This window comes from Ixodes scapularis, unplaced genomic scaffold (genome assembly GCF_016920785.2).
Source record: "Ixodes scapularis isolate PalLabHiFi unplaced genomic scaffold, ASM1692078v2 PGA_scaffold1__304_contigs__length_218370807, whole genome shotgun sequence".
Lineage (NCBI taxonomy): Eukaryota > Metazoa > Arthropoda > Arachnida > Ixodida > Ixodidae > Ixodes > Ixodes scapularis.
In genome coordinates, this window is record NW_024609846.1 from 101,278,694 (window position 1) to 101,293,986 (window position 15,293).

At 42.7% G+C, this 15,293-nt stretch overlaps 1 protein-coding gene across 1 annotated transcript in view; it reads right to left on the reverse strand.

Annotated features, from left to right (window-relative positions):
• Positions 1 to 398: 398 nt before the first annotated feature.
• Positions 399 to 15,293, reverse strand: part of LOC115317762 (endothelin-converting enzyme 1-like) — a 92,704-nt gene continuing 77,809 nt past the window's right edge. The window contains exons 16-19 of the mRNA XM_040217923.1: positions 13,980 to 14,041; positions 13,792 to 13,881; positions 11,702 to 11,778; positions 399 to 549 (exon numbers count right to left, since the gene is read on the reverse strand). Of these exons, the coding sequence (XP_040073857.1) occupies positions 450 to 549; positions 11,702 to 11,778; positions 13,792 to 13,881; positions 13,980 to 14,041 (329 nt within the window). The 3' untranslated portion in view covers positions 399 to 449. The remainder of the gene's footprint in view (positions 550 to 11,701; positions 11,779 to 13,791; positions 13,882 to 13,979; positions 14,042 to 15,293) is intronic.

Consider the following 15,293-nt stretch of genomic DNA (forward strand, 5'->3'; position numbering starts at 1 on the left):
ATAGTTGTAATTCCTAAAGTACTGTTATTTGGGATGATAATTATATATCCTTAGAAGGTTGAGATGAAGAGGCACTTATACAAGTATCACCTGATACTTAAACCTGAGAGCAAGGTCAGTGTTCGGGAATGTATTCAGTTTTAAAATAGGCCAAAGACGAAAGTTATTAAACAAAACGTTTTTAAAACGCAACCACCATGCGCGGTTATAATTCCAAGTGCGTAGCTTGGAAGGAGAGAGGCCGCGCGTTGCAGTGAAGAAATACTCACCCGAAATGTAATATTTGAGAAAATTAATCCGTTAAGTGTTTTTTTTTTATATTTTTTTACAAACATACAGTTTTCGTATTTGCAGTGTCAGTGAGTTGAACAGTTGTGCGTGTGAGGCATCATGGGCTTATACAGTTCACCTTTATTCAATTCGAAGTTTTATTTCGAACCTACAGTTGGTCACCACAGAACGCACTTATTTTTAATGTTCATGGGTGAAGACTTGTTGCAGCGGAATGCATCCAGAAAAGCTTGAGAATTTCCCAATGGAAGGTTCACTCTGGAGAGAAGAAATGCAATTCAGGCTCTAGAAAATATCCTAAAGCGCACTGATGATTCTAATGAAATACATCTGGGCTTTTGAAAAGATAGTGTAAATATAGCACTCAAAATGATGACAGCGCATTTTGCAAGCTTCCGTTCAACTATAAAACAAAACACCAAACTGCCCAATCTTTTTTAAAGAAAACAGTCAAAATTTGCAGATGAAGAAATCATGCCGATAAACACTTTGGCAGTGCCGCCAAATTTTGTTAGATCAGTGGCTTGGAATCATCTCACCATTCGATCAGTACGGTTAGTACATTTCAACATTTCTCGTATTTCCTCTCTAAAGGAGATGTGTAACGATTTTAACGTTTAAAGAATTGACACCTCCTATTTTTACTTTTTTTATCTTGTCACAAAAGGACAGAGAACACATATCCTTCCTTTTAAACGTTGCTATTCCGCCGCGTAATCTCGAGGCGAAAATTAAAATATTTTCCGATCTGTAGCTGCGAGCGGCGGCCATGAGAACCACGCCGCGTGACGCAAAGGGGGATTAAAAAAACAATTTGTGAAACTACCTGCTCGATAAAAGTTATTTTTTTTTATAAATCTTATCGTTTCAACATCAGTGTAAATGTGTCCAAAATCTGGTATCATCCATTATACGGTAGAGTGCCTTCATACACACGCGCGCTTTTGCTTGAGTGGTGACATCTCAACCATTTTTCCGCCCAATCGTTTTTTTATGCATTTTGAAGTTCGCGCAATCCGGTGTCAGTCAGCTCGAGCGCATAGCTTTGGCTAACGCATAGACGCCATTTTACCGCCCAAGTCACGCACCGAGCGCTCGAGAGCGTCACGCGCTGACACATCCAGGGCAACAATGGATGTCTTCACCCTGAGACAGACAAACATGTTGGCACCCTATTATACGGAGTTTCACTGCGCCATCTATTCGAGGTAAACGAAACCATCAGTTCTATTTTTTACCCCGAGGAGCCGCCAGAAGCCGGACAGCCGTAAAGCGTTGGATGAATTTGAATTTTATGAACCAGTACCGCCCAGCTAGTTCATGCTGTAACGCATTTGAGCCAAAAATGGAGGGGCGTCACCACCAATAGGTGAGCGGCGTTTGGCAACTTCCAGTTCCTCAAATTTTGGTTCACTGTTGACCAACGACGACAATGAGCTGCATGCCTGTGCAAGTATAATTCTGAAACCTCCTGACTGTAGTTTTCAGAACCGTTCTTAGACAGGCTAGCAGAGCATCGTCGTCGATTGTCAACAGCTGAAAAAAAAAATTCCTGAAGCTGCCAGACGCCGCTTACCTATTATAGTTTTGTACGGCGGCGCGTCGCCGGCGACTAATAGGAGCGCCCGTGGCACGATCAAACAATGGCGGTACTTGGAAAGCTCAGGATATCCAGCGCTCAAGACAGCCGGACGGCCGGACCTGGACGAGCACGTTGGCACTCTCCTCCTTTGGCCATGTTGATCGCGCGGCGGAAGCACGGGGTCACGTGGTCGCGAGCGGGTGAGCTTCTCGCTGCTCACTGATGGCTCTAGAGTGAGAGAGCTTCACCGTAACCCCGCGCGCCCTTTTTGCACGTCACAGCGTATGAGCGACTCGGAAGATGGTGAAGGAGTTAAGAGGGGCCAAAAACCTCAATCTTCTGCATTAAAAACAAAAAAACTAGGGCATGCAGGCAAAAGCAATTTTTTGTTCTTTACTTTAAAGGGGTAAAGGTAGCAGCTCCCACAATTATTTAAGCGAATCCCTGCAATTGTTGCAGTTCCTTTAAAAAACAAGTCAAATGACGAAAATGACCAGTCTCAGGGGGACTCGATACGTATACATTGTATAAAAGTTGACATCATATAAAGTGACAGAAGTCAGCATGTGTTGATTGAACGCAAAATAAAAGAGAAAACGTAAGTTACCCGATTTTCTCGTATAATCTTTTTAAAAAAAATCTTTTTACGCAAGCATTTGCAACCGCCAAACATTTATTGCTATTCATACAAATTAGGCTCATCAACGATTTCCTTAAAGGGCCTCTGACACGCCAAAAAAATTCAAAGTGCCAGCGAGTGCCCTGTGCCGTAACAATGTACCGCAAGGTGTCGGGGCAGTCAGAAGGGAGGCATCAACCTACGCCAATAAATGTGGGTTCGCCCTAAATCACGTGAGTTTCACTCCTCGTGCTCTCCACGACCGTGCCTTAGACTTTTTAATAGAGCGCAGCTCTAAAGCGCGATCCAAACCAACGCTTCTTTTTGCGCCTGTAGGTCGTGCGGCTGCGGATGTGACGCATTTTCGTGACGTCGCGCCGCTTCTTCGCTCCTTCCGGGCGCGCATAAAAAAGTTGGTTGATTTCAACTTCTTTCTCAACGCGCACGAAAACGCGCGGTGACGTAGTAGGGCGCTCCTGTGTCCCGGACAATCGGTGGAGGGCAAGCTAGTTCCGGCTCCGTGTTTCTCGCCGTCTGGCTGCCCTCTCCTCCCCCCCTTTTATTCTCTTCCAACATGACAACGCGATCTCTCTCTCTCTCTTTCTCTCGCCGTCTGGACGGCCAGTCTGTCGCAGTTGCACTTTGCTTGTGCGCTCGTGCCGAAGTTTCGCCCGTCCAAACCAAAGCGCACGGTTCAGACTCAGAAAGCGCGCCCGGAAACAGCAAAAATGCCACGAAATGCGTCACATCCGCAGCCGCACGACCTACAGGCGCAAAAAGAAGCGTTGGTTTGGATCGCGCTTTCGGCGCCCGTTTCCGGCTTGAGCGGCGTCGCCGTCCCCGTTGGCGTCAGCGTAACCGCGACCCCCCCCCCCCCCCCCCCCCCCATTCCGAGGACCTCAGGAGGACCTCGGGTTCCTTCGGGAGGACCTCGGGTGCCTTCGGGAGGACCTTGGGTACCTTCGGTGACCTCGGGGAGGGGGGGGGGGGGGGGGTCACGTGACCCCACCCCCGAAGTGACGTAAAACCCCCGAGGTCACGTGATCCCCTCCCTGAGGTCACGTAACCCCCTCCCCGAGGTCACATGACCCCCCCCCCCCCCGCCTCAGTACCCTCCCGCCTACTCCTCAAGAGCTGCGCTCTAATTCGGCGTTACAGGGAGTTGTAAACGGCTTTCATTTTTTTTAATTTTTGTCTTTTTTACGAGCGACCGTAGAAAACGAAGTTTCAGCTCCACTAGCTTTTTATTGCTGCACCGTTGGTTAGTTTGTGTGTTGTAAAATTTGAGGACGAAGAGTCAGTGGATCGACATAATGGAGGTCAAGATGAAAGCGTTGCGAGTACAAGCCAGTGTACGAGTGCATGCCATTAGTCCGATGGTACAGAGCCGTACTGGGCACAAGACAAGGTATCGAATTTCGAAAACAAAAAAACTTTAGAACGTTCGCAGAAATTAGGATTGCTAGCATACGACACGGCCGATCGCATTGGTGAAGGTTCAGACACCAAGGTCGTCGAATCATCGGATATTCTACAGGCTGAAGATGCCTCCCGTCCAGAGAATACGAACTGGTGAGTGTACCAAGTACAAGTAAACGTCAAGTATAAAGCACGTGTTTTCTCTTGAACATGAGTAGAACTTGTTTACTAGGTTCACTGACTCCTCTTCTTCCACCTTTAGAGCAACATTATGCGATGAAAAGCAAATAAAAGAAACCTCGTTTGCTTGGATTGCTTGCGGAGTGTGGAGAATAACAAAAATATAGAAAAATATTACATGCGGTCACAATAAGCACGAGGAGCGATACAACTCACGTGACTTCCGGCGATGCCTCCCTTCTGAGCGCCCCGACATCTTGCGGTACATTGTTACGTCACAGGGCAATGGCAGGCACTTTGAATCGGGCATCGCATTTCTATCTTTTTTTATATAAAAACACTACGCAACTCTAAAATGAAACATTTTTTCGGTGATTTCCTGAGACACCATTTGAACGCCTAGCATGAAAAAAAATATTTTGTTGGCGTGTCAGAGGCCCTTTAAGTGCTATGGCACTTTTCAGTTGAGGATTAAACGTGTCAGTTCTCTTGAGAGGTATTCTAAAGCTTCGAGTCCTCGGGATTACGAGCAACAGGGGGAAATATTATCGGGAACTATAACTCTCAGTACAATTCATATACAAACAATCAGACAAAATAATTTAACACCAAAAAATTGAGATGGCTTGGTTGTTCACAACATTTCGTATGTTCGATTCTACAAGGACAGCAACTGTTCGTTGCGTCTAGCTTCTCATTTCCAAATCCTTCTATGTTGTCCGTTTACAAGAATACAGCGTTTTACACCGCGTACGCTTTAACAGGCACAAAGTTTTCATTAACTTTGTTTACGCGTTTTTGTAGGTCTTCTTGGACTGCTGAATTATTTTCAATGTGGCTGTGTAAAAGGGGCCACTGGCGATCTGCCTTTTTCATTTTCACTTTACTGAAGTCTTTGAGCATCACTAGGGTGGTTAAAAGGTTTCATTTATGATCTATATTAATTTGGGTTTTAGTTACTCGCAGGAATGTTTTTTCTTCTGTAAACAACTGCGCTTATAGGGTGCTGCCAGTCACATGTTGGCGGAACCAGTTCAGTCGCCCACCTTTCATAGCCTGATCCTGCTCTTTGCGTGAATGTTTGCAGAGAGAGCGTGATCACCTGGTACAAAAAACATGGTTTATTGGTCCAACTTGCACCTAGCTTCTACCGCGTTGTTACCATAGTGATGAATCGTGCATGACTATGCTTGAGTCTGTGTTCGTGCGTTTAAAATTTAAAGCCATTACACTACAGACGAACGCTAACACTGCTAAGACTGAATTGATGCGTTAGAGATTCGGCCTATAATTTATATTAAATCAGTGACTTTGAAGCCAATCATTGAGTTGGCGCCGTCGTGTGCCCACGCTTCATAGAAAAGAGACTGTATATCGGCTTCAATTATTATCAGCGAAAACTTTCTGTAGTAATTCAAAAATTAACAGTGGCAACAAGAATGCGCAAAATACTACATAAAAAGTCACGATAGGGACGCAACTTATTTTCCCCCATGCAGTTTTACGTCCTCCCATGATAATATTTTTTATGGCCTCAGTTTTCTTGTGCAAACAATGAATTCATCTTGTTTAATAGACAAAATAAAAAAAGAAGCAGCTTCCGTTAAATTGTTTTTTCCAACTCCATGACGTTGAGATTCCGCTTCAGCCGCAGGTGTATTGCAATTACCGGGCGCCAGTTCGTCTGCTTCTTGCACAGGGGTTCCGATGATGTGAGAACGCCCAGCTCTTATTGACTAATTGAAAAAAATTAAAGATGTTTACAAATCTCTGCAATGAGATATTAGAGCGCAGCGCTTGAGGGGGAGGATGGGATAGTACAGAGGAGAGGGTATGCACCTCCGCCTCCTCCGTACCCTTTCCTCCTCCCTTCCTCTCCTTCTCTTCTCCTCCTCCTGTCATAATCCTCCTCTTCTCTCCTTTTTTTCTCCCCCTCATCCTCGATTTCTCCCTTCTCCTCCGCCTCCGTTCCTCCTGCTTCATATCCTCCCCTCCTCCTCCTGCATACCCTCCTTCCTCCCCCCCTGTCTCCTCCCCTCCTCCTCCTCCCACAGTTTTCCCGCCATATTTAGCTGAAAAACTGAAGCGACGTGACACCAACACCAACTCAGTTTAGCGGGGAAAATGACGTCAAATGACTCGGTGTCACGTCATTTATGAACAAATTTAGTTTCTCTGCTAAATTTAGCTGGAAAATCGACGTCACGTGACATCAACGCCAACTCAATTCCCCGCAAAATTTACCGAGAAATATAATTGGAGTTAAGCTGAGGTGACGTGAATTTTCGCGCTAAATCTAGTGGAGAAACTGAATTTTCGCGCTAAATCTCGTGGAGAAACTGAATTTGTCGGCTAAATCTAGCGGAGAAACTAAATTTCCCCGCTAACTTTAGCGGGGAATTGAATTTGTGTTGAGGTTACGCGACGTCATTTTTACCGCTAAGTTTAGCGCGGTTACGCCGACGCCGACGCCGCAAAACACAGAAACGGGCGCCTAAGAGCTGCGCTCTAGAAATATTGGGTAGAGCTCAAGTCCTTTAGCGTTGAGGTCTACCCACTATCCTTTCGATCGAAGCCAATGAGAGCTCGGCGTCGTTTTGACGTCACCGCAACTCCCGCGCAAGAAGCAGACGACTTTCTCCCCGCAGAGACACCGAAAGACGCAGGAAAACAGGGTTATGATGCTTGTTAAGCGTGATTTGTCTTCTGACGTTGTTATCATCTGATGCAGCAATGCGATTGGCTGCGAATCAAAATGAAGACGCCTGAGATTTGGCACGTCCTGTTTTCTTAAAGGGCCACTGACTGGGTATTTATGTTTGCCAAGGGTTTTATTTGCACATAATATATAAGAGCCCAACTACCGAGAAAACAATTCGCGGCTCGAAATTCGTTTTCCTTTCCCCCTGAAAACCACCGATCGAGAACTGGCTGGTTTGAGTCACGCTCACTCTCTTCTCCATAGTCGCGAGCTGTTTTCTATGGTTTCGACATAACCACCAAATGTAATCCAAGTCTTTGGTCATCGAAAAAACACACATAGTATTCAAATTAGACTATAAAAATGATACCCAACTCCTGTGACTTCTAAAAAGCTGCAAAAACGTTGATTGGAGAGAGAGAGAAAAAAAAAAGCTGTACTGCAATGTTACTTCAGCCAACTTCCTCCTACTCTATATGTCTTCCTCCGCAGTCCAGTTTCGGTTTCGGTTTCGAGCAGTTGCGTCTTCTTTTACTTTACTAAAGATATATGTGACGCCGTAGCAAAATATTGACTGGGTAGTCTCCTGACACCATAATAAACCGCCTGGCAAAAAAAAAAAAAAAAAAAAATTAGGTATGTTAGTGTTCGTTTATAATAACGAACACTGACATTTTTTAGGGATGTCAGTGCTCGTTTTATAATAAAAAATACTAGGGATGTCGCGAACCACCTTAGGTTCGATTTCGAAGGGTTTCGATATTTGCGAAGCGAACTGAGGTTCGATTTCGAAAAATTTCGATATTTTCGTACCGACCGAGGTTCGATTTCGAAAAATTCGCAACTTTTGACCACAGCGGTGTTTCGAATTCGAAAATTTCGAAGCTCTCACGGTTTCTAAAATTTCGAATTCGAATATTTCGAATATTTTTTTACTTCAGGTTCGATAAATTCGAAGATTTCGAAATTCTTTGTAAAAAAAATTCGAAAACTTCGAACGCTTCGAATTTTTATAGACATGAGGTTCGAACAATTCGAAGATTTCGAATTTCTTTTTGCATAATGTTCGAAAAGTTCGAAGGTTTCGATTCTTTTTTAACGTTAAATTCAAAAAAAAAAAAAAAAAAAACTTCGAAGATTTTGAATTTTTCTTCAATCCAAGTTTTCAAAGGTCGAAGTCCGATTTTCAAGTTTTTCCACAGTTTCAGTTTCAAATAACGTTTTCACGACTCACTGGTTTTCACAAAATCAAGTTTAGAAAAGTTAGGGTGTGATATCTAGATTCTGCGAAGTTGGTCAGGCAATTAAATGAGGCGACGAGTGTCCCGGACGTGCTAGAATATTTGCCAGTGCAGAATTGTGACCGCCAGCCCTGGGGGGGGGGGGGGGGGGGGGGGGGGGGGGTCTTCAACCTGCATCACGCAGTAGTGATTGCACGAACACACTGTTTTACGAGACTCAGCCAGTTCGAAACGGCCAGGGGCGAGCAGGAGGTTGGGGCTCAGAAAAACCTTGATGCGACGTGGCAAACTAGCTCGCCACCCCTTGCACGCTGGTAGTAATCCGATCCGGTGAAGTTTATAATTGTCCTGGAGGTTTATTTTCTGGGACGGAGGAATCGCCTCGCAAAAAGCACAAAAGCCGACACAACTCGAGGTCGAGGAGCGTTCTACCATACAAGTGGCGTCGAAAGAGGAAAAACGGGGGAAAGAGGGTAGCGAAGGGGGAGGGGAGGGGGGTGCTTCAGCCTCCTTCCCCTTGCAGGTATTTCGGACTGTTAAAGAAAACAATACGGGGAAAGAGGGCGTGGTCGAGCTTATTTTAATCTGAAATTATTTATGCATATGTATAGCTACTGTCGCTCTTCACTGCATAAAAGGTTGCGTAGATGGTCATTGTTAGAAACTCGTTGTCAGAAGGCACTGCTCGTCACATGCTTAGTGGTTCGGAAGTTCAAAGCTGTCTTTTCGACCTAAACACCTGTGCCGATAGTATAAAAAAAAAAAAAAAAAAAGAAAAGAATAAATGCGGGAATAAAAAGCAGGAAAAAAAAAAACTATCAAGAATTCGTCGGAAGTGTTCTATTCTTGCATATTCAGAGGTTCAGAACTTCGAAAGAAGTTTATTTTACCAAAATGTGTACAGGCTAAAAGAAACACGTCCCAGGAACGTGAAGCGAAAAAAAAAAGTTTTCTTTTAATGACGTGCTGAACTTGAACACTATTAGAAATCTTCTCCCATGAGTTAATTTATTCCTTAACGTGAAAAAACAATGAATATATTATTTTGTATTCTGCAGATGGCAATGATATGTACTGTCTGTGGTGTTAATTTAAATGCGGTACCTCAAACAACTTAGACGAAAATAAATATCAAGTTTAGGTCATAATTGCATGCAGATACATGTTTGGACATTTCTTCGAAACTCACGTTGAATAACAATAATCACATCTTAAGACGGCACTTACCTAGGCTATACATAGATCATTCTTAAAAAAGTATAACATATCTACCATAAATAGCTCCGGCTGCAGCGTGCTTCAAATCTGGCACAAACGATAATCGTCAAAAACCCGTCGTCCTTCCTCGCCCCTTCGGGGATTTATTTCTTTAAACCTAAGCATGCCAGAACATTGAAATAAACGACATTGTCTTTCGTAAGAAACGCAGCACCGCGTGTAAAAGTTCGAGAAAAAAAAATTACGAATGTACACCACTACCTGAAATCAAATGAAACCGTCCGCCGGTCTTTCGAAGTTCGACGAACGTCGAACTTCTACCCTAAAAGTTCGAAGGTCGTCGAACTTCTGACTTTTCAGAATTCGAAAGTTCGAAACTTTTCGAATTCTCTTGATAAATAAGTTCGAAAGTTCGAAATTCATCGAATTTTTTGGTCAGTCAAGTTCGAAAGTTCGACAAGCATCGAACCTTGCAGCGCAATAAGTTGGAAAGTTCGAAAAAAATCGAATGTTTTAGCGTAATAAGTTCGACGGTTCGAAAAGCGTCGAACTTCTTAGCTTAACAAGTTCGAAAATTCGACCTCCGTCGAATTTTACGATATAGAAAATTCGAAAAATCGAAATCTTTCGAACCTTTCGAACCGCTTGATTCGATCATCGAAACTTCGATTCGAAAAAAGTTCGCGGCATCCCTAAAAAATACCCACAGACAGGGTATTTTTTATTATCTAAAACGATGCATATTGTAGTCATGAACAGGCAAAAAAAGAAAAAAGAAAGCGCACCGCGAAAAAATATCTCCCCGCACGCGCGCGCGCCTTTTCATTTTGGGTGTTTTTCTCTACAGCTCCTCACCTCCTCCCTTTTTTGATTGGTGACGTCAAAAATCATAAAATTTAGAAGCTTTGTAGATGATGTTTTTGTAACATTTAAGAACGGAAATCATAACACATGTTTTTTAACGCAATTGCGAAGACAGTACGGCCCTTCTTTTTGAAATACCAAAAATCAAAGTCCGGTGTGATGTCGCCTCCTGGATTTCTACCCTCCCTCGGAAAACTTGGCGGCACTCGAGCGGAGGATGATCGGTGAGTCAGGGAACCGGACGAAGAAACCGGTTTTTCTCGGTCCGCCGGCGCCCTTCTGTTCGCTTCTCACCTCTTCGCTTCGGGTCGCGGTGGCAACGACGCTTTGCTTTGTAGCGTGGAGCAGAGGTGCGAAAGAAAGTCGACTCGCAGGAGACAGCAAAATTTGACGTCACTGCGCTGGCGCGGATCGCGTGAGAACTTCAAATGCGGTATTTGGAAATTGTTTCTTAACTTCACAAATACTGAATTCCCAAGTTTCGAATTTTGAGGGTAATGTCCCGGCACCGTTTTCAATCGCTTCGTATAATAAAAAAAAAGGTAGGATTTCGATGCTTCAGTGCCTTCGGTTGAAGCTGTCAGCGAATACAAAGTGTTCAGAACGGGCCGGGGGGGGGGGGGGGGGGGGGTTTACACTTAAATGCGTATCTTATCCTCACAACCTTAAGTGATTTGCGACGTACGTCACAAATATTTCAACAAAGGCTTATGACGTAGTGGCCACACGGACGCATTCTTTTATTGGCTTCTGATCACATCTATAACAATGAGATCGTGCCGAACGTATATCCTTCGAAATACGAACGGGAGCACACATGGCGGCGTTTTCACGGTTTTAGTATTGGGCGCCGTCTATGAAGTATTAGCGTTTTTTCGTCCCCGTTCATTTTGTGGCTCATATGACTTCTGGTTGAATTAAGCGCGCAATATGGTGGAATTCGAGAAAATATGTTGACACACAGCCTGCGGAACAATTTTAATTACCTATACCTTCCTATCGAGGTATGCGTTCGTGTATATGGCCCACTCATAAGGCTAAGATTACAGCGACAACTGAATTATTTGTTTTATTGCGCTTCAGCAAAAAAATATTATCTTCCTCGTTAACCTCTATCATTCACCTTTTCGACTATCGGTTTATAACTCAAAAGTTTTTTTTTAGTAATGATATGCATATTATGAAATTGAAGTAGTGAGGTTCAAGAAAATATGTACCCAAAAAAGTAAGCTCTGGCTTCTTGAGAATCGTCGGGTTCATCCAGAGTAAGCTATGGCTTCTTGAAAAGCGTCGGCGGCGGCTACATTCTAGCATATATGAAAACAATTCCACAAAGGAACATGCGAAAACTAGGTGTGTCAGTCCACGATGCTTACAGCATGCTGCTCTTGGAAAAACATTTAAGCATAGCTGACTTCGAATATGTCTATCTCTCCCCCTCCCCCGTCAGTTAATGCACTGCTTCTGAATTCAATATAAAAACATATTTCAGAAAAATAGAGGAGAATGAAATATAATTTCTTTGTGCTTGAAAATCGTAAAACAAATTTCAGGATTACACTCCTCCCCAACAAGGATTTTCTCACCGATATTTGGCAGGACTGTGGACGTCATTAATGATATCATGTCGCAGCCTTCCTTCCCTGATGTTCGTGCACCAGTTCTTAGAAAACAAAGGTGCAATATTACACAGTGTTAACAAAACAAAATTGATAAAATATTGCAATTTTTAATATTTTTATCCTGGTAACTTATTAAACGATACACACATTTTGAGAGATGAGAACGTTCGAAAATCCCTCGCATTACTAATTGTATAAACTATCTTATGCTATTTGCATGAATAGGAAAGCTGAATAATCAAAGCCCCAGATCTGCTCTGTCAACGATACACGATAAACGGTTCATATAAACACTCAAAAACAGCAGCGCACTTAACGTACGCTAATTGTGAGCTTTCATGAAACAAGGGTAATTATTCCTAAAGTGTACATAACATATATTTCGAGATTACTAATATAGCACAATTATTAAATTACACATTGTCCCGTGCACCTAGCTGACCGTTAGGAGTATATAAACATGACTAGCAACTACATCATACAGCGGTTATTGTGATGGCCTTGCTGCTGAGTATGTCTTCAGCGGCGTATGTTCGCATCGCCAACTTTGTTTTTCGCCGCGAAAACAACTGAATGACCAGGCTTTGATGACGTCGCGTGCAAGCCATGTGTACGTGCGCAGCATGAGTCTGAAGCAAAAGTTCACCTAAGCTGTCTTATTCTTAGAGTGCAGTTATTAGGAGCACATTGTAGTATACTATTCAGGATGTTTTTTATCGAATAAAATATTTTCTCAAAATATTCGTGAAAGATACGCAAATGCAGTTTCGAAAGGTGAGTCATACGGCCAGGCGTACATTAGGTTCAGGGAAGAATGCAATAGCTGAATAATAAACAAAACGTCACTAATTACTTTCTTCATTAGACGGTTTAGGGCACATGTCTATATTGAAAAATCGAGGCAATCAATGTTGAAGTCCAGCCCAGTTTTTTTTAAAAATCATGGATCGAACACGCAGCTCGAGTTATTCAATGTGAAAGTATGTTCTAAAAAGTTGCCGATTCTGAAACCAAACTCGCGATGCCAGCAGGAAGGACAATGATCGTATGATGCCGGCGGGTCACGTGTTAATAATTAATCGGCGTCACTTTTACGTCACAGCGGGTTAAAACATTCACATTTTGATGATTTGAACCGGACTTGCACCTATGGGTTATACGTTTTTCTGTGATATCGCAACATGTCGCGGCAGAGAAGGTGGCTTATCGCTTTAGTTCCCCAGCCACGTAAAAACGACTGCAATCAGCTCCTGCGCGCTGCCACAAAAATAGGGACGCGAATTTCGTCCTTAACACGTGACCATCCGGCGTCAAACGAGGGTTGTCCTACAGGCAGGCATCGCATATTTGGTTTCAGTATCGAAAGATTCCAGAACAAAACTTGAGAATGAATAACTAAAACTGCATGCTCGATCTAGTATTTTGAAAAACAATGCTGTGATTCAATATTGATTTCCTTCATTTCTTCAATATAAACATGATCCATAAAACATTTGAATAAAAAAGAAATTGGTGAATACGCGAGAAGTAGTCATTTATAAGTTGCATTCTCTATTAAACATAATGTCCCCCGGACAATATAAATCACTTGCGCAGAACCCATTTGTGTAGAATCACGGCGCTTTCTAGAAAAATATGTATTTGTGAAAAATAAATGCACCCTACATACTCTTTCACTTGGCTTTCTATGAGCTAGGTTTTGGCAAGAGATATTGCATAAGGGCTCTGAAGTATCCGGCGGAAGAACGTGTTGACGATATTTCTTTTCGCCACTTAAGATTTTGATGGGGTTATGTAACATTCAACGTCTTCAATTACATGTGTTTCTGCCTCCCTAAAGTTAGGTGCGATACAGCTAAGAGAGTTTTAAACCAGGGAGAAGCTAGCTGGGGGTTTTGGTAATGGTATGCCACTGGAGGGTGCTTCAGGGTCATGTCGCCAAAAAGTACTGCTGAAGAAGAAACATTTGTACAGTGTATCATACAAGGCTTCTAGGAGTATTACATATATTTGTAATTTGTTAAATCTAAGAAGACGTTTTAGATGAAACTTACATGGGCATACGAAACGAAGAACAGCTGGTCTCCCGTTAAGTATTCTAGATCATGAAGGAGTTGTTCGGTATCATTGAATTTTTTCCATGCCTTAAAATGGATGTGTTAAAAAAGATTATGAGATTTATTTTTACCCTGAATATATACACTTCACACAATGTTTTATTTTAACTGTTTAACCTGCTTACCAGATAGGCTGCTGTTAAACCAGAGTTATCAGCAATGTTTTCACCGAGAGTAAAACGTCCGTCTAGCTGAAAGAAGCAAAACTATATTATATAATTGTAAACAGCGTAGTAAAGGTGTGAGGTAGTCACTCATACCTTTAAGAATAAAAATGCACACAACTTTCATCAAACCTTCGTTTCATGAAAGTTGTGCAAGAATTTAACTCAAAAGTGCGAGTATTTGAAGAGCTATGGCGTGTGTGGCACAAATGGAATGATTAATACGAAGATTTACTCGAAAAATGTCTGGTTCAACTTTTTTATATTATGCGGAAAGGCATGTGAAACAAAAATATGCATTAGCGTGAGTAGGAATCGGACCAAGGTCCAACATCGATTTTGGCACATTCAGTAACTTAGCCATTTGTCCCTCTTTGGTGTATTTTATTAGATATTTTAACTTTCAATTTCCCTGTCTTTCATAACGTCACCGCTCTCTCTCTTTCTTTCAAGTCTCATACTGAGTAATTAAGGTAAGATATCAGCATATTGCTACTCTATCAAGCATGTGCCTAGACTGTTTCAAAATATTCTATTCTAAGGCCGTTAAAAGAACACGGCAAAGAAAACATATTTTTTCAAAGGGTATAGATGGGACACGTATTTTTTTTTTAAATAATGTTCTCACGAAAATACTTTCTTGTTTGTTTGCGCAATATTTACACCCTGAGACGCCATTTAGTTGCAAAAGTTGGAGGTAGGAGCTGGCTAAGCTCCGCCCCGTGCTTACAAGGTGCTTACATTTCTCATTGGCTGGGGAGATGATTGGCGTGTGAAAGGTTGGTTGTAAATTTGTATCTCCGTGCCGTGATAGTATTTTAATCAACAATATTTTTTTATGTTTGAGAAGAAAGTAATCAAGATTTAATTAGTGATTTCAAATGTATTCTTAGATTGATTCTCCAGCTTTGGTTTGAAATATTAACAAACTTGACTGCCGGCGTCAGTGGAGTGCTGAACGAGCGAAGCTCGTTTAGCTTGTCAGTTTTTATGAGTGCGAGTAGTTTCGAAATTACAGGGGTGCTTAGAGGAAGATCTCTGCCAACACCACCTAGACAGAGGCCCTCCGCACGCGTGATCACAGTCAGATCGATCGAGACGTGAGATTAAGCACGAGTGATGAGTCAGTGTTCGGCTGGGGCTCGTGTCCAATCGGCGCGTTGTAGGTCGGGTCGGGTCCAATAGCCAAGTTAGCGCGATCCGACTCTGATGATTTTTCATAGAGGGAGAGGAGACCACGTGGAGGCCTGTTGTCTAGCTGGTGTTGCCTCAAAC